The sequence below is a fragment of the Lagopus leucura genome, unplaced genomic scaffold (assembly GCF_019238085.1).
Source record: "Lagopus leucura isolate 7727_CA_CO unplaced genomic scaffold, USGS_WTPT01 Super-Scaffold_810, whole genome shotgun sequence".
NCBI lineage: Eukaryota > Metazoa > Chordata > Aves > Galliformes > Phasianidae > Lagopus > Lagopus leucura.
In genome coordinates, this window is record NW_024962261.1 from 1523477 (window position 1) to 1548358 (window position 24882).

The 24882-nt window shown below is 36.9% G+C and overlaps 1 protein-coding gene and 1 long non-coding RNA gene across 9 annotated transcripts in view; one reads left to right on the forward strand and one right to left on the reverse strand.

Moving 5' to 3' along the window:
• RASGRF2 (Ras protein specific guanine nucleotide releasing factor 2) overlaps positions 1-23092 on the forward strand; it is a 123768-nt gene extending 100676 nt beyond the window's left edge. For all 6 annotated transcript variants that reach the window (XM_042866105.1, XM_042866106.1, XM_042866109.1 and 3 more), the window contains exons 19-27: positions 2583-2695; positions 11137-11197; positions 11843-11946; positions 12570-12654; positions 13587-13784; positions 15248-15327; positions 16904-17021; positions 17775-17843; positions 18444-23092. In XM_042866105.1, coding sequence (XP_042722039.1) covers positions 2583-2695; positions 11137-11197; positions 11843-11946; positions 12570-12654; positions 13587-13784; positions 15248-15327; positions 16904-17021; positions 17775-17843; positions 18444-18536 — 921 coding nt within the window. In that variant the 3' untranslated portion in view covers positions 18537-23092. The remainder of the gene's footprint in view (positions 1-2582; positions 2696-11136; positions 11198-11842; positions 11947-12569; positions 12655-13586; positions 13785-15247; positions 15328-16903; positions 17022-17774; positions 17844-18443) is intronic.
• On the reverse strand, positions 8530-24588 carry LOC122177049. 3 transcript variants are annotated; one of them, XR_006177921.1, is made up of 3 exons: positions 24448-24588; positions 19322-19462; positions 8530-13995 (listed from the first exon to the last, which is right to left on the reverse strand). It is a non-coding gene; the product is annotated as an uncharacterized LOC122177049 (long non-coding RNA). The 3 variants fall into 3 exon arrangements; XR_006177920.1 differs by having other exon boundaries at positions 8530-14438; XR_006177919.1 differs by lacking the exon at positions 8530-13995 and adding an exon at positions 16849-17277.
• Between the last annotated feature and the right edge of the window lie 294 nt (positions 24589-24882).

Genomic DNA, 24882 nt, shown 5'->3' on the forward strand with positions numbered 1-24882 from the left:
TTAAATGTAAGCCAGTATTGCAGCTCTACTTCTGCTTGCCAGCCTGTACTTCTACTTAGCAGAAATGAGGGATTGCTTCTGCCAGGCCTGGTGGGTGCTTCAGTCTGCCTTGTGCTGAATTTGGTGGCATTTTTTTTTGCTACTCCTCCTAGTGCTGGCATGGTGGGATACTGTCGGGTTAGAAGTGCTGAAGAATTAAGAAAATATATAAACAGGAGATAACAACGGATTAAAAATGTCACAAGATTAATCTAAAGCTATACGTAGAGAAATTGCATACAGATACACAGTATATCTAGACCTACCCATGTTAGCATTTTGACCTTTACATACCAATACTATAAATAAGTGTAATATCTAAGTGTATATTCATGTAATATGTCCATAATAGAGGTAGATCTAGTTACTTATCTACAAATGTTTCTTGGAATTGATAGTTTTATGGTGTGTTTCTATAATTCTGACAAACTTTCTACAAGAATTTAAGTGCATTAAATGATTTGTGATTTCCCTAGATTCCTTAGGCTTTCTTTACATCTGTAACGTCTTAGGAATCCATAGATCCCTGATATTAGCTGGAAAATAGATTATCTCTACAATTTTATTTTGAATTCCATATTTCTTCAGTGTTCTTTTCTTCTCACAATATAATAGAAGCAGATCATGCATTGTAATTAAAAAAAAAAATCCAAGCACAAAAAAAAACAGCAACAACAAAAGCAACGACAACAACAAAAAAAAAACCAATGCTGAAATTTGGGGCTGTAAGACAGTGCCTGTTGAAACAACATTAATAGAGGGCTTTCTCTGTCCTATGGGAAAGACTGTCTCTTATGCAAAAACCCAGTCATTTTGCATTGACTAGCAAGAGCACAAACCATTGAGCTACTGAGGAGACGACATGCTGACTAGCAGGTCAATGGAGATGATTCTGCCCCTCCATTCTGCTCTCGTGAGACTCCAGCTGAAGTACTGTGTCCAGTTCTGGGGCCCCAACACAAGAAGAACATGGAGCTGTCAGAGTGGGTCCAGAGGAGGGCCACAAAGATGATCAGAGGGCTGTAGCACCTCCCTTACAAAGACAGGCTGAGAGAGCTGGGGCACTTCAGCCCAGAAAAGGGAAGACTCCAGGGAGTACCTTATAGCAGCTTTCCAGTACCTGTAGGAAAGCTGGGGAAGGACTTTTTATAGGGGCATATAGCCCTTATAAAGGGTTGAGGATGAGGAGAAATGACTTTAAACTGGAAGAGCGAAGATTTAGACTAGATATAAGGAAGAAATTCTTTACTGTGAGGATGGTGAGACACTGGAACAAGTTGCCCAGAGAGGCTGTGGATGCCCCCTCCCTGGAAGCATTCAAGGCCAGGCTGGAGGGAGCTTTGAGCAACCTGGTCTAGAGGGAGGTATCCCTGCGTATAGCAGGGGATTGGAACTAAGTGATCTTAAAGGTCCCTTTCAGCCCTTACCATTCTGTGATTCTATGATTCTAACACTAATATTAGTTATACTGATTAACTTAGTCTGTGCAGATTTTTTTTCCAGATTTCTCTTCTAGCTGAATTTTGATAGCTTCGTATTCCAAATGGTTTTCTATTAAAAGTCACTGGAGCAAACACTACTCTCTTGTAGTTCAGTTACATTCCTTATGCTTTCACTAAATAGTCGCATTTCTGTACCCCAAATAAATAAATAAATATTCTTTGCCAAACAAGCTAAAATAGTTTCTAAAGCAGACATTTTGGACTGTGGTTAAAAACAAAAACAAACAAAAAAATTATAGAACAAATACAGTGCAGTACCTGGAACCGTTTGTACTTATCCTTGAGATACTTGTCCAACATTCAGTTTTCTTATCCAAATGTTAGCTTTTAGCTTAATACAAGCATTTTTGAAGTCTACTGCATGACCTACCTGTCCCTTCCTACCTTAAGATTTGTACATTATTCTGTTCTTTGATATTCTGCTATATGAAGTGTCAAGATAAATTGGAGTTGTGTGTTTCTGTTCTTCAGTTGTGGTCCCTTGTAGGATATTAGTCTGCCTTAAAAATAATTAAAATGCTATTAAATTAAATGTAGTGCCAGACAGCTGATCTGATTTATCAAGACAGTATTGATTGAATACGTCACTGTGTCAAACAAAAAGCAGATCATTCCTAAGAGACGAGTATCGAAGAAGAAATACAGGGGTTGAGAAAGGAAAATAGAGAAACTCAGTAAAACAGTGGAGAAAAAAACAGTGTCCACCCTTGCAAAATAGTGATCTCAGTATTGGAACTAAATTGTTTTTCCCCTTTTTTAGTCATTGTAGGTTAAGAGATGATGAGGCATAATCTGTAACAGAAAGATGGAGTCATTTGGCTCGACAATAGATCAGCAGACTGAAGAGTAGATAAATTATAGTCTTTCAGGTTCCCACTTTTGCATCCTGTTCTTTTCAACATCTGTCAAAGTTTACTTAGGTGTTCATCTCTAATAGCGCACAAAAAGAAATGGGAAAAACTCACAGAACTGTATCCTTTCAGTTATTTGATTAAAATAGCTAACTGAAGAAAAAGCATATATAATTGTTTTCCTTTGTAGGATTTTGAACTAAATAATGAGTTGAAAATGAATGTGTTAAATTTGCTGGAAGAAGTTTTGAGAGACCCTGATCTTCTACCACAAGAAAGGAAAGCTACTGCAAATATCCTGAGGTAAATACATTTCTGTAAAGTTCGTCTATCTGTAGCATGTGGAATAGAAATGAGAACATGTATTATAGAATTCACATGATATGTTTTTCTCCAGAGTATTTGTTTTTGGAATATTAGTGTTTTATTTGCTGTAAGACATAAGAAATTTGAAGCATGTCATCCAGCAGCAAACAGAGCATACTTTCAGGTTGATCTGTAGTAATTGTGGCTAAGTATACACACATTGCACATATTGTACAGTAGGATCTAAAGAACAGTTAACCAAAGAATAATTTGGATATCTTAAAAATGGACTTGGGAAAACTTGTCTATGTCTATTACGAGGAATGTTTTAAAATTCCTTTGTAACTTCATGAGTCTACACAAACATCAGGTATCAGATCATGCCAAGTTTTATTCAGAACACTGTCTCTTAAAAAAATCTGGCAGCTACTGGTTCAATCTTTATGTGGTAGGGAAAAGTGCTGTCTAGTAAAGCAGGAAGACCATTGCCCTGTAAAACCTTGAATAACTCTTATCTCAGTGATGAGCAATCAGTGCTACTAAGTTCTTGGGAGGCTGTTGGCAGTCTAATGTGTCATGACAGTCACTAGACCATGCTTGCACTTTCCTTTGTGTTGACAGTTGTGTCTTTACTACTTTGGGTAGCTTAGTGCCACAGAATAAAAGATCCTTAAACTCCTGCATAACCAGAATTATTTAACTTGTGTTTCAAACACCTTATTTTGAAATTTAGGGTTGTTGTTTGAGAACTAAGTGTCCTCCAGTCATGCCAGACAAAGCCTCGCATGCATTTATAATTGAAAACAATTCATTATAGTAAGTATGAATGTTTTATAGTAACATTTTTTCATGTAAATTATTCTACATTACACGAAACAGTAAACATGTGGAGATAAAATAATTATTAAAATAAGACAATGAAAAAACACAGATAAACCTATGATACGCCTAATATTTTCCTCGGTATTCTGCTGGATAGCTAACAAAGATGCAATCAGTGCTGTGTGTCTGAATTTTCTAAGAACAACTGACTGTTTTCCCATCCAATATTTATGTGAAAAAGAATATCAGAAGAGTAACACTGTATTGTTGATGGTGAAAAGAAAATATTGGAGAAAAGAAACAAGGTTCTTAATATAAGTTTGTGCTAAAAGGACCCTACTTCATTTTTATGTGAACAGAAATATATCTTTTTGTTAATGATACTGTGTGTGCTGTTATTCACAGTATAAAAGGAAGTCAATTCCATGTATTTCCTTGGAAGAAAGTACAAAAAGAGCACAAAGGGATTAATTTGTTTTACTGTAGCAGAATATAATAATACATTGGTGGTAAAGGCTGTGTCAGATTGCTCCTAGTGGAGAAAGTTACCTTAAGATCTTTAGCTGTGAGTATGTGAAAATGCGAGTATTCCTGACAAAGTAGTGGAACAAACTTGTAAGCGTGCAAGTATACCATATTGTTACCAATATCCTATATCCAGTTTCAAATTAGCCAGTTTCCATTAAAGGTTGCACCCAAAAATGAGATGCTGGTAATTAAGTGTAAACTGCAAGTTGACCCCAGTTATGTAAATGCTGCTATTCTATGAAATGGTGCATATCTTTTTTCATCTCTTTACTTTTTAATAGTTGCTATTGTAGTATCTAAACACACTGTATATGGTAGTGGCTGTTCTGTGATTTTCAGTGTTTTTTTGTGACAAAGAAAAAAAATTAAAGTCTTTAAGAAGTAAAAGTTCTGCAGGTTATGAATAGAATAAAATAGGACTAACAAAAGAAAACGATATTTGTAAATTAAAATTCTAGTAAAAATGAAAACTGTAGGCACAGAAAAAAAATTTTAACTCATTTAAAATATTTTGTAGAACAGACTCTTCTCTAAAAATCATTCTTTTATAGCCACTATCCTGTGTTACTGGGAAATATTATGGCACTTTACAAGAAAGCAAATAAAGCAATACTAAGACGATCTATTCAGGTTCTTATTAAGAGTTTGTTTTGGAGACAGGAAGAGAATGAAGATTTCCTGAGACAAGGTCTTCAATAAAGCTATCTTTCATCAGGATTTGCAGGTGCACACCTTCATCCTATCAGAATTTTCAAACAAAGTAGTTTGATTATAGGTTTCATCATATATTATGGTCACAAGTATTTGGTTACAACCCTCAAACTAGCACTAGAAAAAAAGACTTTGGTGGGTCAGCACTTGGAGCTAGTCTTTTTGACTGAAAGAGGCATGAATTATCTACTTGCCTTCAAAATGAGATAAAATTTAAGCTTTGCCTGTCAGTGATAATCAGAATTCCTGCGTTACTTTTCAAGACCAGCGGTGTTGCATCCTGAAACACTATGTTGAATATTTCCTTCCATACTGCCTAGTCCAGTAAAAATCAGTGACACAGTGTTTTTGTCTCAAGGGTCCAGAAAACTTCTGTGTTCCATTTTCTGTGTTCTGTTTTCTGTGGTAACCACGTTTCTGTAGCAGCTGAAATTACTTCTGTTTCATTGTCATGTATTTATTATGTATACAAACCTTTGTACACTTTCAAATATAAATATGCTTCAGGTGAAAACTAGTACAGAAATAATAACTTTCATCATGCAAACTGTTGTTAAGTTGCAGTGGATAGAGCCTCAGAATGTAATCTCCATGTTAAAAAATGTTAGTAAATGAAAATATACTGCCCCAAAGACTTACTCTGAGGTAAACAAAATCTGAAGTTTCGGAGCTCTCTCTTCACCCACAAAGGAGGCAGCTGTTTGTCAGACATGTCAAATTTGTTAAGTCAGCTGTTTAGGATAAATTAATTTTCCAGGAATGGGACTGCTTTGTGACCTTGTGAGAAAGACTGTGTTGGAGCAATCCTGATTTTGGATGAAAATCATTCAGCTAGGATGAAATACTCAGATGTGTCATATGTCTCATTCTTTCACTAAGAGAAGGAACTCTGATTCTGAAATCACCTCAAGAAAATGGGTTGCGTGCTAATTAGGAGCAGTTTCTCTGCTTTTTAAAGGCACTATAGTTACTCTCAAATATATGTTCTCAACTAGTTTATATGGTTAACTGAAAAGAGGAAATTATAGGACTCCAGGAGTAATCTGCAATTAAATTTTTTTGTGTGTAACTGTAAATCTGTGGTAATGACAGAAGGTTGCACATTCCTTTACTTTTCCACAAGTCTTCATTTTTATTGCACATTATTAACAAATTATATTGCTTATAAGCATTAAAAAAGTAATAATAAAAATTGTTAGTCCTATTTGGTTGACCTGTTCTCCCATGGAGGCTTCTGTCTGCCTCTGGAAGCATGTCCTCAGGAAAACCAGCTAGACATGTTCCCCTCTAATTCACCAGTTTCTCAGCTTGTTAGTGGATTCACAGGTCAAGCCAACTCCAGACTGTTCTTTAAAATCTTAACTTTTAATAATCCAAAATATAAAACTGAGTAATGGATTCAGTTAAGGATTTGGTTTTCCGGCCAGTTGAAAAGACCCTTGCTCGATTTTGGAACTGATATCATGAAGAATGAGAAACCAATAGAGGCAGAAAAGACATTATCCGCATGTCTGCATCCTATCTAATAACATAATTATATGAACCAAGCACATATCTAGGCTTTCTATTGCTAGACAAACAAAGAAAACTTTCTGTTTGCACTGTGCTCAAAGATACAAGCACTAAAAACAAAGACACTACTGGTGCAAAAAGCAGACACAGTAACACAGAGGTGGTTCTTCCCCCTTCATTATTATCTGATGCCTTCTGCAGTGCTGTTTCTGCTTATGGAACTAGGTCAAGAGAAATGTTTAACTGTGAGTTTTCTCTATGCATTGTCTCTGAAGATTTCTGTTTCTTGTAGAAGAAACAACCAAGACTGTTAGTCTTATAAATAGTCAGGTTTTCAGCAAACACTCCCATACTACACCAAGGTGTTATAAAGAGGTATTGTGTTCAGTACCGATGTATCTCTCAACATTGTGACTTTTATCCGCATATGATTACAGATTTTCTATCATCTGCTAACATGGTAGATTAGAGGCAACATCCTGAATGCTAAGAGGCCCATAATGAAAGAAAGGTTGTTTCATGAGTTTCTTTAAGTGCCTGTAGGTTATAGTGACAAGATGAGAGAAAAAAATACTACGGTAAGGCTCGCTTTTATCTGAAGAACTTATCTATGAAACAAGCTGTAGACAGCTGGTGAAGCACCCCTTCCAGTGTAATTCATAGTCTGTCAAGTAAGAAGGAGTTTCTGTCATCAGAATGGTCTAAAATTAGGCATGCTGACTTTTCCTCTGGAGATTGTAAGACACCTTCCTCTCTCTAACAATTGCAGAATATAGGCACTGACTTAAGGAAGATACGAATTCTGTCACAGGTATCCAAAAGACAGACATCTTTCTTGCCGTAGAAACTGGTAGGGCTGTTTCAAGGTACTGTGCTCCTCTTGAGCTCAAGTACCCTTGTTTGGGATAGATGCTGCTCAGTCCATCACCACCATATAACTTTCAAGCTGTTACTTGTTTGGTTTTCTTTGAGTTGGAGGGCTCCCAGCTGATAATACTTAAGGGTTCTATAAATTACCCAAAGTTTTTTGCTTTACTACATATCAGTTTGAAGACTTTTGACAGTACAGTTTATGTGTGAAAGCCCAGATTTATGAGAAGGTTTTGATGAAACTTTTGGTCAGAAGTCTTTCCTGGGCGAGGATGAAAACAGCAAGTAGGAGTGAGTCAGTTAACATACCCTCCATGAAGATAAGTCATCCAGTTGTTACATGGGTTTCATAAAATAGGTTTTCTAGTTGTTCTGAAGAGGTGCTTACTGCCTGCTTTTAGATCTAAAAGACATAGACATAAAAAAAACGTGTATCAGAATTCTTCACTTTCATTCTATCTCTCCACTGTAGTTCTTAGTTTCCCTTTTTATAGTTTACTCTCAGTTCAGAAAAGCAGAAAAATTCAGAGTGAGGAACAGCATTTCTTATTATAAACATATTGTTCAAGAACTTTGAGAGTCTGCATATGAGATTATGCTTGGGCTATCTCTTTGTAGGAGCCCAAGTGTCTGAAAGCAGAGTGCTTCGGGACTTTGTCAGCCATGGGGCATGCAGAGCAAATAACTCTTTTAGGCCACATAGTTTTCAGAAGCATACACTATGTAGATTATCTCCTACAACTGACTGAACTGAGAGCACAGATGAGTATAACTGGCAGCTCTGGGCACCACATTAATTCATGCTGACATCCAGGCAAGCAGGTTTGCTAACATAACAGGATGAAATTCTTTGGCTGTTTCTGTTATTGTTTACGATTCCTTCACAGTTTGATCATTTTTTTAAAGACTTCTAGAGTCTGCACACAGGTGTATGCCATGGACCATCTCCTTGAAGGATACTAGATAGAAATGCCTTGTTCTAGAAACTTATGTTGCCTGTGAGTTTACATGTGTGTATGCACGAATACATTTCTTGAAAAAATCAGCTCCTTTTAATCATTTTTGTTAGCAGATACTAGAAGAGGAGGTAAGAATGGTTTCCTTGAGATTTAACCAGCCTTTTTTAGTAGCCTGGAAGTGACGATGAGCCAGGAAGGTGTAAAGTACTGCAGCAGATAACTTAGTTGGTGAATAGTATGTGGGGAAAAGGAAGTTCAAGAAACACTTTCTACTTCATCTTCCTCAGTATGAATATAAATGGAACCAAGGAATATGTGAAGGTCTGATCTGTGACCAATATTATACCCTGTATGATCTCACCAGACAATGCATTTTAGGCTGTATCACTTACAGCAGCTTTTAAAATATTTTGAAAAATATTGTATGTACAGTAAAAGAAATAAAAGACAGATATTTTGGAACAAATTCTAGAGTTTTATGTTGAAAATTATTTGGGCTAGGTTTAAATGACAGCTACTAAGTGTAGGAATTAGACAGTTATTTCCTACATGTTTACTTTCTTCATAAGAATTTTACTTTGTTCCTGTATAACAGCAGTGTTGTCACTCCATTCAGTCCTGCTGAGAGAGAGATTGTTTAATGGCCATGCAAAATGTTTCTGTAGCTTTGCTTTCTTCTGTATCTATTTTCACACGATCCTGAGGTGCTTACCTGATTTCCAGGAGGTGTTTAATGGCAACCGCCCAAGCAGAACTGAGGAGCTCAGTCTGTGCTCCCAGACCTCTGTTGAAATTAATTGTCCCAAGGCCAGCAACAGTGCAGACTGAAATGGAAGCTACTACTGCTGTTACTAAGAAGTAATTTTATGCAGTCTAGAGAGAGGTGATGGCCCCTGAATATTTAAATACAGAACATTTATGCATAAAAGAATTTTTTTCATGAACTGTCTCTGCAGAGCAAGGGATTAAAAGTCTACATAAATACTGTGCATATCATGAAAGAAATATCAGAAAGTAAAGAAGGGAAAAAGTATTTTGAGCCTTTTGAGAATCTCGTGTCTCTTAATTTCTGTTAAGCAAATAATATATTTTCTGTATCAATGGTGAGAACTCCAACCTATATAAATATAAGGAACTCAGATTATGAGTTTACAATATTAATGAGAATACTTGGGACAGGAGTGCAAGCACTCTTTTTTTAATGCTAGGAATACGCATACTTTTGCTACATGATGTGCAGTAGCTTTCTAAAGGCAGTCAGTCGTGAGATGCAGCACAAAACAAGCTGCTGAGGAAACACAGATTGTCAGTCTGTTTACAGTTACTGAGGCTGCAGAGAGCTGTTTTGTGAAGAAACCTTGTGTTTTCCTGAAGAAGTTGACATGCAGGACCCTACATGACTTGCCCATTAGATATAAACATTTCCTACTGTCACAAAGAAATGAGCATTTTCTCTGGATTTTATAGGCAAGGAGAATTCTTAGGTTCTTTTTCTGTATATCTTTACTAACCTTGTCCTTCAGTTTGGCAAACCAAAAGGAAACAACAGCAACTCACAGCAGAAGAACCTACTGTACTAAGCATTGATACTTCCTCCCCACCCACATAGTACAAATTCCATATTTTACACTCACTGCTAAAGACTCTAGGCAATATAAGCCTTTTCTTTCAGTTCTCAAATGGCATACAGAAGGCTTATCTCTACAGAGCGCAGAAAGAGGAGCTATGAGAAAATACCTTCTCCAGTTGCTCTGTTCCATGGGACAATCAGTGAAACTGGATCTTCTTTGAAAACAGTTATCTAAACTTTCCTTGAAAATTCAATTGATAAATATTCTGTGAAATATTCTTCTGCAGAAAACTTGCCTCAGTGATTTCCAGCTGTCGGTGAATGTAGGTGAATTTAAACATAATGTTCAAATTTAATCTTCCTTAATCTGCATCAGTCCAGCAGTTTTTTTTGCCCTATCACTGTTGTCTTTACAGCCAATCTTCTACACACTAGCATATTTTTATTTCTCTTAAAATATTCCTTCCTGTATTATATAAATCCAGCATATTCAAGGTTTGTTTGAGTCTATGCTTCCCAAATACTTTATCAGACTTTTTGATTTGGACTCATACCATGTTGTCTTTGCCCTGCTGTGATGTTCAGGTCTGGTCATAGTACTGCAGCTGAAATTTAAGCAGTGCCAATAGAGTAGAATTACACGTTACCTGTGCTTTATATGCAGTAATCTTGCAAGTTGAGATGTTACCTGCCTTTCTGGAAAGAGTATTACATTATAAAATAAAATCCCTGAAATCTTTCAAAAAGATCCTCCCAAGACTGACAACTCATTAAGTTCAGCACTGAGACCAACTATTTGCAGAGTAAATACCATATATAAAAGGAGGGGATAAGATCTTAGAATGATGTACTAAGTTAATACTTTAAAGAGAAGAGGCTTAGGTAAATACTTGTTTCTTCTGCTGGGTTCATTTTTGACCCATTATTCTGAAATAATACTGCAGGATAATAATCATTGATTCCATAGGAGAATTGAAAACATGGTTTAACACTTGTGTTACTGAAAGCACAGCACGCACTTGCTACAAGTAAATTCTGTTGTTTGTTGTCTGCTTTTATGTTCAGAGCTCTTAGAGTAGGTCAGTGAAGAGGGCAGTCGGTGCAGTAAACAACACTTCCCAGTGAATCACTCTTTCATTGTACTGGCATTTCTTCTCAAATGTTGATTACCAAACATTTCTCCAAAATATCATTTAGTATGCCATTTGAAAATCAGAGAAGAGGCTTGAGATGCAGTTCCTCTCCGTAACTGGCATTTTAGCTAACATAATGTTGATACATGATTTTATACATTACAGTGAAGTCAGGAAATTAGTTTTTAGGTCCACTATTATTATTATTTTCAATTTGCATTTTTCAATTGCAGTCTAAGAATTTATATTAGGTGAACATGCTTCCTGTCTCAGAGGATTTCTCTTAACCGTAGGTAATTTTCTTTATGTATGATATTTGCTGCTTAATTTTAGGGCTCTTTCTCAGGATGATCAAGATGATACCCATTTAAAAATAGAGGATATCATTCAGATGGTAAGTTCATCTTGAAATGTAAATATGCCTACAGAGATATAGCATATTTAAGCCATTAAATTGTATCACTTCTTCACCTTTGCAACTCAGGATAGATATACTATTATTTTATACCATGGATCTGCATTTCAGTTTAAAGAGAGAATTTGGTGCTCATATCAAAGATGGTTCAGTCAGAACTTAACGATTTGATGTTAATGAAAAGCAAAACAAAAAAAAAGTGAAAGATGAATGTATTTGAATTTAATAGATAAATATCTACCATCTCAGCAGCCATCAGAACCTTAGTTGTCTTTCACTGATGAGAACTGCCCTCCAGACCTGACAGTCGCCATCATCTCCTAAGTATTAATACAGCTAAGTGTGTGAGCAATAAAAGGTTCCATGGAAAGTGGCACAGAATGCATAGACTTTAGTTAACTTACATAGATACTCATAACTTAGTATGTGCCTGTTTTCATGTGGGTTTCCAGCCTGATGTTTAACCTCACGTTGTTAACAATTTTTAATTAATTCTTATTTCTCTGTCTCAAATAAGTTAATTACAGTTCTATACTGAAAATGCGTATGAAGTCTTTAATACTGTGCTCTGAAGTACTCTTTTGATACAAAGGGAGATTCTTGCATGTTTTTCTTTTTTTGCAGTCAGAGTGTCCAAAACCAGAGTGCTTTGAGACTTTGTCAGCCATGGAACTTGCAGAGCAAATAACTCTTTTAGACCACATAGTTTTCAGAAGCATACCCTACGAGTAAGTGTTCTCCCATAACTGACAGAAGTGAGTGCACGGATGAGTTATTAACTGATTCTGGGCACACTAGTTCATGCTACTGACATCCTGGCAAAGAGATTTGCATATATAAGAGAATGAAATCTTTTGATTGTTTCTGTTATTGCTTATGATTCCCCTATTGTTTAATCTTTTTTTGAAAGACTGAGGTTTTCCAATCTGTGCCTGTGAAAAAATCTGTGATGTAAGGTTTTGGGCTAGTGAAAGGTGAGTGTAGTATGGACGTGCTCAGTCTCTGGGGAGGAGATGTCAAATCAACTTTCCTCATACAGCAGTTTACAATTCATATAATCACGTAAACTGATAAGACCAATTTCAAATAGGGTCATAATGCTGAAAAGTTATGGGAAAATTGGAGGATGGCATTAAAACCAGTATATATCTTTATAATACCTACAGCTTTATTTGTTAGCATTAATAATGTAATAATGAAGTGCTGGAACTAGTGTAGAGCTTTGTAGTTATCTTCTAAAAATATGAGGTATACTCAAAATACATTCAGGCTACAGTTATAGACAAAGACTCTGTAATATGTTCATTAATTAAATTTTTGTTTTTGTTTTTTCTTTCCACTCATTATCTAGAGAGTTTCTTGGGCAGGGCTGGATGAAACTGGATAAAAATGAGAGAACACCCTATATTATGAAAACTAGCCAACATTTTAATGATGTAAGTACTTAAAAATATGGATTGCCTTCTGGGAACTTTTTTGACACTGCCTGTGACCTCTGGAACAAAAATATCATTTTTACAACATTTTATAATTTCTTATCTAGCAGTGAGTGAATGCTATAGTCTTCTTCTGATTAACTTTTAAAATCAATGCATATAAAGATTCTCCTTTTCTTTAATTGCTTCTCAGCATTTCAATAACTATAAAATAGACTAAAACATTTTAAACTATCCTAACCTGTCTTATGGCTTACAGAATAAAATAGTTTTTTTCATAGTGGAAACGTAAAACCAATTCAGTTTAATGAATGCCCTTTGAATCTCCATCTATTTGTTTGTTACCATTTTCTGTGAAGACATTCCAATCAGTGTTACTGCTGTCGGCTTGAGGATACACTGCATTGCATTTCTTACCCTTCTTTCATATGCTCATTTACATCCACTGTCCTACAACAGTTCAGTGTGTACAGTAGTTCTCAATATGCTTTTCTGATTTTATTAAGAACTGTAATTTCTGTTTTACATCAGTTATATTTTCTACCTTGTTTGTTAAATAATTGTTTCTAAAGTGATTATATTTAGATGTCCTCTTTCTTTGGTCAGATGAGTGCAGACTCAGATCCAAATCTCTCGTTACAGGTTATAACATCCCTTATACACATTCATATGTTTTCTCTTTCAACTTTCCCACCTTTATATGCCAACAAGACATCCCACAAACACTCCATAACCGTGCATGCAGGTCTTTATCCAGTCAGAGTCATGAGCCATTCCTAGCCACGGACTTTTCCTCCAGTCAGGGTCGTCATTACACAGCCATCGTGCAGCTTTGTTTTTCTCTTCTGGAGGTGTCGTTGGTTCTCAGTGTTGCTTTCTCATTGCTTGCTCTGCAGTTTCTACTCTGAATAGTCTTTCTTGTATTCCCACAGATGAGTAACCTTGTTGCTTCCCAGATAATGAATTATGCCGATGTCAGCTCCCGGGCTAACTCAATTGAAAAGTGGGTAGCAGTAGCTGATATTTGTCGATGTATGCACAATTATAATGGTGTGTTAGAAATCACATCAGCCTTGAACAGAAGTGCGATCTACAGACTGAAGAAAACTTGGGCTAAAGTTTCCAAACAGGTAAGAAGGATGTCATTACACTTACAATTTCTAGATTGCTCTCATTGGTATGTTGTTCAGAGAGCAATGTGTTGTAGGATTCCTCTGATAGATATTTCTGCATTAGCAGTACTCATGACTTTTTTGCTTGAAGCATGAAGTTGTGCTGGTATGTCATGTGAAGGTGTTTTGTATTTAGTGTATCCTCTTTCTGCTGTTATTAATTAAGTATCTGTGAGAAAAAATCTAATTTCAGTGGAATTAGCACATCTGCTTTAAATGATTTGGAAGAACCTTAATGAGCAGTGTAAATCTCAGCTTTCTGCTATTAAAAACCATTTTATTATGGTGCTGTAATAGAGTGCAGAGGTCAGTAGGACAGAACCAATCACTTGTAAGTTAGGCAGTATTTGGATAAGGAGTTATTTGCAACCATTTGAAATGTCTCTCTAATGGACACGCAAGAAGTTGGGCTTTTAATCGTACTTTTCCTCCTCAATATGTTCCTGCAGTTATTGAAGAGCAGACAAGCAGCCCAAATAACGAAACCCATTTTCTGACTGTGCTGCATTCTCCAGTCAGCTTACTTTCATAGGCATTTTATCTGTGGCTGCTTTCTTTTGGTTGAAAATATGATAAAAATCCTCCAATATAAACTCTTGGGTAAGAGTTTACCTTTAAAAAATATATATATATATATATATATATGTATGTATGTCTGCGATTTGTAAATGTAAAATGAACAAACACAAAGCCCAAAAGTTAATATTATTGCACTAATCTCTAGTGCTTATTAGAAACATTATCAGTATGTTTCATCAGCCTCAATAAGAAGGTGACTGTTTCTGCCTACAACTTCCTATTAACTGGAATTTCCACTTCAAATATGACACGTTTCTCAGGATTCTCTGTTTTCTCATCTGTACCATAAATAAATAATGAAAACAAAATGTGTTTTCATTTGTGGAGTAACCAAGCTGTGGTGATGTCCAATGAAAAATCAGTCTTGTAAGGCAATAATGACTTTTCAAATATACATTCAGCTTTTATCAGAAACTTGATGCAAAACCAGTTTGGTGCAGGCTGTAAGACAGTAGTACATCTTTTACTGTCCCTAGTTTCAGCAAACCCAGCTGTGGAGCCTCAGCAACATGTAAAATCATGCCTCTAATATTGTTATATACACAGTAAATTGACATGCTGCTCATTAATGTAACGAATGTGGTTGTTTTCTGAATTTGCAGGTTAAAACTATCGGTATAGATCTATATTCTGTGCATCACTGAAAAGAAAATCTTTCAGGATGCCTAACCTCCTATTGCAGAAAAGCATTAGGACTACAATGAAGCTAGATTTGTAGTACCTGTATTGTTACTTCTGAAATTGTGGTGAAGATGCTAAGTGAATTACATCTTCTTAAAGAAGTCTGATACCAGTCTTCTGCATGCAGTGGCAATAATGTTTATAATGTGTTCTCCTTCTAGGCAAAAGCACTCATGGACAAGCTTCAGAAGACTGTGTCATCTGAAGGAAGATTTAAAAATCTTAGAGAAACACTCAAAAAGTATACTTACCTACACAACACAATTATGTTATGTTACAAACAGTGGATAGTGTCTGTTATAGATGAAGTGGCTTTGATTAAGTTTTTAAAATTAATCAAATATTGGGTTACACTTCTGTCTAAAAATCTTTTACATTCTTTTTTTTTTTCTATTTTGATTTTTTCTTTTTGCTCAATATCCTACAGTCAGGCACTCTGATAGATAAATATGATGTCTGCAGAGAATTACTGAAACAAATTCAACTGTTATTCTGTGCAGAGTTTTACTTATAAACTTTTTTAGTAAGTGTAAAACCAGGTTTATAAATAAATATTCTTATTCAGAAACAAGATTGAAAATTTTATTGCTCCAGATAGTTCAGGGCTGATGAATAAGCTTTAGTCAGATCAGAGACCCTTTACCCCTTCATCTTATCGCTGAGTGGCCTGTAGCTGATGCTCAGAGGAACACAGTGCACAGAAGATCGGTATTTCCTCTCCTGTATCCTTCCAGCCCTTTTAGTCTGCTGCTCTGGAAAACAGCCTGTATGTTTGTACAGTAGTTCCTGAATTTATAAAACCTATATTTTTACAAGTTCTTTATTTAAAAGTAGGCTTTCCAGAACGGAATATTAGAACTACTTGAAATGGTCATGAGTCAAGCAAAGAATTGAACTATTAGAATAATGAGAAATGATAAAAATATATACATTAAGTGTAGCTCCTGTTAAGCTAAACACCTTTCAGTCAGTGTAATGCTTGCCTGTGCAAAATAATCATCCTTATAATACAAAAAATAATCATAATTAAGAGCTTAGCTAAGCAAAGACAGCAGTTTGCCTTCAACAGTACATCCATGGTCCTTTTTTCTCATGCCAGAGCTTCAGAAAACCAGGTTTGCTGCTATTTCTTCTGCGATAAGAATCAGCAACTGTGGAGTAGTGATTGTTGCACCCTGGAAGCAGCATTCACTCCATTCCATTTTTCTGCCACCATGAAGAAAAGCTACTCCCAGTTTTCTAGAGCTGCTATCCTAGTTTTCCAGATCATCCTTCCTGTCTTTTGTTCTCCTGTATTCACTGTTGATCAGGCTTAAAAAAAAAAAACTGAAAAAATGCTATGTATTTACACATACACATATGTTTATGTATGTCTCCACAGATGCATGCACACGCATGCATATGGATCTTTGGTGGCCCTGGAAATCTTAGTACTGATGCATAAGAACACCATCCACTCAGAACCACATCTCTGTGCACTTTAAGCTTATTTGTGCAATCTGTTTCTGGTATCTCCTGTCAGCTGGGACTGAGAAATGCTTGAAGGTGCTCTCTGATTCCAGAGTACACCAGCCCTTCCTCTTGCTCCATCATAAGGCTAAAAGGCTTCCTGGGTTTAGTTTAAACTAGATGCTTGATGCAGTCCATTCAGTTTTTCACACACGGAGTGAGAATAACTGAAGTGAAGTTAGTTTTAGAGACAAATGTGATCCACTGTATAAAAGTTCTTCAGGTAATAAAGAGATTGCATAAGTTATAAAAGTAATAGTTTATAAATTTATTAAAATGCAAATATACTGATCTTTTTTTTTTTACAGTTGTAACCCACCTGCTGTTCCATACCTTGGAATGTACTTGACAGATCTAGCATTTATTGAGGAAGGAACACCAAATTTCACTGAGGAAGGCCTTGTTAATTTTTCCAAAATGAGAATGGTAATTTTAATTTCTTTACATGCTTTCCCAACAGATGCTTAATTGTGAGCTAATTATTGATTTAATTACATCTGCTTTGAACGTAACTGCTAGGACTTAAAAGTATATTTGCATTGTGCATGGTAGATAGCTATTTGAAAGCAGTCGTCCCAATCCTCTATCACCACCTTCTGGTAAACTGAGGATTTGTATGGTGTCAGTTTATCTCCTGTTTGTTCACTGAGAAGTTGGAGACAGAAAAGCAATTGCCTTAAGCCTGTGAAGGAGCAGCAAAAGGAGCAACATAATTAAATGAGAAGATCAAAGTGTTTCATCAGAAAATAGTGCTCACAGTTTTTTTTCCAAGTTAGCTAGGATCTGTTTAAAAAAGCATTATGATGTTGATTCTCTCCAACTGTTATTTTATAAAGCTCCTTGGAGAGAAGCATGGAAACTTCTCTGTTAATCTCAACTTAATGTTCATGTAATACTCGAGGCAAAGATAAAGGAGGTAATCAGTGTACAGTTATCAGTATACACAGAGGGGAGAGAAGGTGGATCACTTGAGACTGACTTTACAATAAATGGTAAATTTAGGGAAGCTAAATCCTTGGAAACCATTAGGAGATTTTCTCTGCACTTTTTTTCTTGTTCCCCAGGTAGTTAAAAAATTTAAATTAAGAAAAAAAAAAAAAAAAAAAAAGAAAAGCATTATGTGCCTAACTGAAGTCAAAATGAAGTTGTACTCACTAGATTTATGTATTCTTTTGAAAGATCTCACACATTATCAGGGAAATACGCCAATTCCAGCAGACCTCCTACCGCATAGAACATCAGCAGAAGGTAAGGCACTGTTACCTAACAGTGAAACTAAAGCAGTGGTAGAAATCGGCTGTAAGGCACTGCTGTTGTTGAAAGCCAAAATGAATATTTTCTGCTGCCACAAACAGGAGAGGACAGACAAATATGTCCATAAATACTGTGGGTTTGTGGTATCTTGCTTCCTTAGCACTGTTTGTAGAGGCAAGTTTTTCACCATCCTGTGAGAGCTCCCTTGGGATTACAGCCAACATAGTTTTGGAGTACAGGGGAATGGGTTCAAAGAGACATGTGATCTTAATGCTTGGTTAGAACCTAATTCCCCACAGAATCCCAGAATACTGGGATTAAAGGATAAGAAATGGCACAAGCATCCACTGATGCTGTGTCCATCCTAAAGTTCTTTTCCTCTTGTCATTTATGGGACCTATGAAAAGTTGTCCAAAGTCAACCTGTGTCTCCAGAGAAAAGACACGAGAAAATCGACATGAGCCTTGGTAACCTGGCTAAGGATTTAGTCCTGAGACATTGTACTTGATTCATAGAGCACTGGTGGTACAGCTTTACACCATTACAATGAGATGTTGTGTTTCTCTGAGTTCAGCTATGTTTTCTGCATTTCAGGTCACTCACTACTTACTTGACAAGACACTCATCATAGATGAAGATACTTTGTATGAGCTTTCCCTAAAGCTTGAACCCAGACTCCCTGCCTGAAGATCCAGCTTTGTCTCAGAGTCTACAGAATGCTTTAATACAATGAACAAAATTATGCATGCCCAGTCCTAAAGACAGCAAGGGAAATACTGAGAAGAATGCAAGCTCTCTTTTCCAGTAAGAGATACTGAACCTCACAGCATTTCCCTCTCAGGCAACAAAAATTTGCTGTTGGACATGGAAGACAGAGATGCTTTCATCTCTGCATTAAGTGATTGCTATTTTGCAAAGACAGTGTTTCACAGTAAGATGTGTGCATTTAGTGGAAAATAAGAGGCTTTGCTGTGAAAGATAACTCATTCTAGCTATCTTAATGTTGACAAATTTAAACAGTGGTAATATACCCAGTTACATAAGGCAGATGAGCAAAATGAGATGGCTCTGATGTGGTCTGTGTTGATGGCTGACAGTGCAGTCACTGAGGAAGTAATGGTACTGGTGTCCTCCTGTGACTTTAAATTAATTGAAAAAAAAATGGGAACTTAATCATCTCCTAGCCTGGAGTGACTCTAAGGTAGCATCTAGTATCTCTCTCCCTATCCACAGTTGTTCTAAATGTTTGTTTAATGATATCCTTTATAGAATGTTACCTTTGTTTCCTATAAATGTCTTATCAGCCTTTTCTAAGGTAACTGATTTTACATATAAATAAATTGTAAATATTTTTTCATTAATATTCTATGAGAATATTTTCAGCATGGAAAGTAAATAAACTAGCTGAATAGTTGTACACAGTTGCCAACCTTGCAGGCTTCATCTGGGAAGTACAAGGTTAGGAGCTATACCTGAGACTCGAGAGATCTGGGCCTGCAGTGAACGGGGATGGTTAGTCGTGTTGCAATGCAGTCCTGAAAAGGCACTTTATTTTTTCTGCACCTTCTGCAATTTCTGCGGCAAGTCAGGCAACAGAGCACTTTCTGGACACACTGTGGAGAGAAGAATATACATGGCCTGTCAATAAGTAGTGACTATTAGAAGTTGGAATGGCTGTTTTGCTTGGACATGTCTGGTTTTTGTTCAGTAACCGAGTGCTGACTCTGCTCTAAAATCATTCATATCAGCAGCAAACTTGGAATGGAGCAAACACGTACTACACATTTTTATTTGAAGTAGTGATTGTCATTTGTGTAGGGGCACGTTTCAAGGAAATGTAACAGATGGTAACTGTTTTTAAAGCCTATGCTTTTGTGATATGTACCAGGTAGACAGATTTCATTTCTACAGATAGTTGCTACTTCCTAAAATTTTCTGATCATAAGTGGCCTGTTGTAGCTGCATGGCAAGTGAGCTCAAATGCATGCTGTAAAGTACATCAAAATACAAAGTGCTGGTATTAGCACTGTTGAATAACTTGGCTGGAAAAGTGTCCTTTTCCAATGATGTTCAGCCAGTTGAAGAAATAGGGCTATATCACTGTATACCTCCCTTAAATCCTCTCAGGGAGATAAATGTTCAAAATGGATTGTGACCTAGGCCTATTTGATCTGACAGTTCTCACTACAGTCATGATGCTTCTGAATGATTGCAATGAAAAATGGATCTGCCTGGCTTGTGTGCTTTGTCTTTAATTGCACTTTAATTATATTGTTGGTCCAGCCGAGAACCGCACAGTAAAGTCATTCATTCTACACAAGTGTAAATGCAAGCATTTATAAATGTACCTTAGCAACTGTAAAATTAGTAAAGGGTCTTCATCTCAAGGACCACCTCTTTGTAAATAACTGCATGTAATACTGGGAAGTTCCTCAGTTAGAAAAGCAGACAGCGACAAAAAAGGAAATTCCAGAAACATCTGAAGTATTTCTCATGATTGCTGTAGAAATGAACGTGGAAGATACTACTTATAGAAGCTTTTAATTATCAAAACTGTGCTTATTCTTTTCATTAATTGCTGACAAAAAAGCTGGTCACATCCCAGTGCATGGTAGAATGAAAAGCATGTTTTGTTTGGAGCACAAAACCAGCTTTTTGTTTATTCTCTGTACAAAAACAGATACTGTCTGTTATTTTTGTTAAAGATTTCAAGGTCAAAAAGAAATGGGGGGAAAGTGGTCAAAAAAATATGATTTCTTAATTTGGTTTTGTTGTTTCTCTGTTAACACGGAAAATATGTAACAGCTGTCAGTGTGGCTTGGCATCTCTGTTGTTTGCTGTGAACTGCTGCTTTATCTTCCTGTATCCTTCTATACCAAATTTCCTTGATGTTTTTAGGGTTACAGGGTATAGTTCTTTGTCTTATTTTGTTCAGTTTGTTGTTCTGTACTTTTGGTACATGTATTGGTTCTTCAGACTTTGAGAACACTGAATATGTTTTAATGCTTGCTGTACACAGGGGTGGTGCTGTGCTAGTGCTCCAGTGTTACACATGGACATAGGCTAGGAAGATGAAGGATTAAAGATGTTTATTTTGATGGTGCTAAGCATCTGGTATCTTTAAGTCAAGTCAACCACAGTGTGGTTGTTCAGCCCCTCTGGAAAGGGATGTACTACTTACATGCCAAAATTTACCCCTTGGTCAGTGGCAGGATTTAGACTGGCATCACTGGAGTAACTTGGTAAATATTATGGTCAGAGCAGTGTTTGATTCAATGATAAACAATTTAACAATGGTTTTGGATGTGGATTCAATGTGTTCATTAAAACAGAGGAGGTGGCTGCTCAAAGAATTGATCAAATATTTTGACAATCTTAATCCTAGCCAGTATTTGCAATCCCAAATCTGAGTTGGAAAAAGCTGTTGTGAAGAAGTCCTATGCAGTAAGTGCAGAGTGATGCATTTTGCCCCTCACTCAGGTAGTATATGCATTTCAAATGTAAGCAGCCTGAGTGCCTCTGCTACAGTACTGCTGCAGCGCTTGAGCTATGGCTGTAGTTAGTAGGCAACCTGCTTTATGTGAAGCTTTGCTCAGTACACCCACCCAACCAGCTAGTGCAGTGATCTGTCCCTCTGTACTGCACAGGGCTTGTGCAGTTCCTTACTACCAGTTTCTCTCTGCCACTCCACCACAGACTTATAATGTAGTGTATTGAGATGCAAATCCTATTCATCAGATACCCCGTTTGCCACTGGTGTTTCAGGGAGGATGTTTCCAAGTGAGGATTTTGGCATTCGGACCTTGCTGTCTTTTAGGATCTTGTCCATTGTACTTTTATGCCGTGGAAGCAGTGCGGACTTACTCATTTTTGCAAATGGAGCTGAAAAAGCCCATATGATTTAGAATTTGTGAGAAAGAGAAGGGCTGAAGTACCTCTCTACTTGCCTTTGTTAGCTCCTCAGCGCTGCTGCACCCGTGAGACGCAACAGCAGTTCATTGCGGGGGGGTTGCTCTCTTCATTGCTCTCTGGACAAAAATGCCTCAGGGTGTATGGGCTGGCTAGCTGCAAAGGGGATAGCATATTTCACCCACTTTTCTCAGTGGGCACATCTGCCAGCAAAGTCCAGGAGAGTTCTGCAGTAACTTTTACTGTACAAGTAGCATCCCAGAGTCAGCCTGCAGTCAGCTGGGAACGTGGGCAGGAGCACGGGCACTGCCCCTGTGTGTGACAGACATGTCTCACAACGGTAGGGGCCTAGAAATGCCTTCACCCCAGCCTTCACTCCCTGCCTGCTCCCTCCCCTTCCCCACTCAGCTCTCCAGTGTTGTTCATGGCACTTCATACCAGCCAGTGGATGGAGGCCATGATCAGTCATCATGTGGAAGCAAAGTGAATCTGTTGAATTTACAGTTGCAGTGATTGTGTCCTGTCCCTTTCTTTCTGCTAGTCCTGTAACAAGCAAACATGCTGCTTAGGAGCGACAGATTCAGCCAGGACTGATAACTGTCTAAAAGCAAGAAAGAAATCTCTGCCCTCTTTCCACTTTCCTAGTTCTTGCTGCTGGTTGTTATTCTGTAGGGTAAAAAGAAACTTCTTATTTAAAAGTATTTATTAAATTTAGTCACGTTGATTTTGATTTCGGGACATGTTCATTATCCCCAATTTTCCTTAATTACTATTATTTATTTTAAGGGATTTTTAAAACATTGTTTTATTTGTATGGAAATTCAGTCTTTATTCCTTTCACTCTTAGCAACAACATTAAGCTTAGATATATAATTTAAAATTCTCGCTAATAGAGATATTTTTACCCAGTCATAATTGCTTTTCATTAAGGGCAAAATCCTTCAGACCTCATTCTGACATTACGTTAGGCTTCACTGAGAGCTTTTCTTAACTAAGTTTTTGGGGATCTGGCTCTCAGCTATTTGCCTGTTAACAGTTTTTGCCTCCAAAGGTCAAATGTCTCTGTAGTTTGCTTTATGTCCAATATTCTGCTTACTTATGGTGGTTTTGTGGTACCTTTACTTTTGCAATTGTCTCTGAATTTCTGTTCTCTAGGTGAATAGATGTATGTTTATTTGACAGATGTACCTATATCTAACTGCTTGGTGCACATCCAGATGTTTTTGCATGTATTGTAACTTATCTTTTACTGGAGGTTATTGCTTTGTATTGTTAGTAAGGCATATCAGGCAGGGTGTTGTGCCTGTGTGCTGATTAAACTTTTTTTTTCCTGAGTTTGAGGAGTACTTACTGGTTTCTGTTTGTTTTTTACCCCTGGTGGTGAAAAGTGGGAACTTAAACACACCACGTCTGAATTCTGGGTCTTTCAGGCAAACAGAAGATGAGAAGGGACAGCCCATTAATAAGGAGAAAGTCAGAGAAAAATCTGGGTGTTCGACTTTGAATTTGACCTTCTCCATTTTATTCTTTGTTTATGTTGCATTGCAAATGCTGTGGGCATAATGGGGATGAAAGCTGATTTTTAACTTGGAGCAAAGAATGAAACCAAATTCAGACATGCTGATCCATTGTGATGTGTAGGGGCAAAGTAACTAAATTAGATATGGAGCAGATTAAACAGGACCAGCTGCACAGCTCATTCTCCTTCAGCTGAGGAAAACCTGTGTACTTCTACACCTCCATTCTGTTTGTACTCCTGCAGATAATTAGAAGGTGCTGGAGTTTAAATAGCATTTCAGAAGGTGTTTAATGACTTCCTAGTTCAATAGAATGTTTTTTGAAACAAGAAACAGTTATTTAAATAGAAAATAGCATTGTCCCTAACATCTTCCTCTTGTTGCTGTGTTGTTGACCTTTTGACTAAATATCCTAAGCCTTTTCTTGGCTCCTGTACTGCTCTGGACTTAAAGGTCATATAGCCACATACTCAACACACATTAAGAGAAAACATTCTAGGTTTGTAAGTAAGGTTTGTTTTCCTTTGTTGAATTAAATTGGATGAAAAGATACCTATTAAATCTGTTTCTAGAAATAAAGTAATTTAAACACATAAATAGGGCACAAAGCAGTGTATTCAAATCAGAATCCATTCAGTGTTCTGTAACCCTGCAATCACTTTTTTTGCAATCTTTTTATATTCTCATTGTTTTACGTGAGAACTGGAACTGACCTGAAAGGGCAGCTTACTCTTGAAGATGTCAGATGTTTTCATTCAAGAAAAAAAACTTAACCTGACAAGCAGCTCTTTTAAAATATCCTGGCTTTTGCAAGATCATTTTTATTTCAAGTTGTTTTCCCTTCAATTTTAACTGTTTCATTAAGCTTATTTTGACGAGTTGGCTGGTTTTATATTTTTCTCTTACTGCCATAATCACAGATCGTTGATGAGACTGTAGTATTCCACTTCTTAGTATGTCACAGGAAAGCAACCACTAAATATTCTCCAAAGTGGTAGACTCAGTGTAATAGTCAGGGAATCCGACAGCATACTGCGTTTTTAATCTTGAGAACGAAGAAAGAGAGGAAAGCTGTCAGATGCCATTTGAAATGTCAGCTCTGAAAAGAAAAACCTGAGTTTGGTATTGATTGAGCAAAGGTAACGAACAAGAATCATGAAGACTGAGCTTACCTTGAGAGCTGAGTTTGAATATTCTGGTCCAGAATTTATGTGTTCTAGAAGAAATAAAATTCGGGAAGAGCTTGAAATCTCAATGAGCACTGAAACAATCCATGATGTTCGTTTCAGTTTCTGTCTGCCTGAGCCAAGCCTGCATACTTGCCTTGCTAAGTGTTCTAGCAGAAGCTATTTTAAGTTTGTTTTCCCACTGGAAGCAACTCCTCTGTGTAAGCTTCAGACCAGGCACTGGTCTGCCATAGTTGCACACAAGCTGTGCACATGGCTGCATGTTGGAAACTAGGCAGCAATGCTGTTACTAAAGACATACTATCTCTCACTGCCCTTCCTGGAAGCTACTCACTTATTCAGATTGGGAACCAGTTTGATTTTACCTTTCTAGGTCCTGAGTGTGTTTCGCATAAGTAAAAACTAATAACTGTTCCAGAC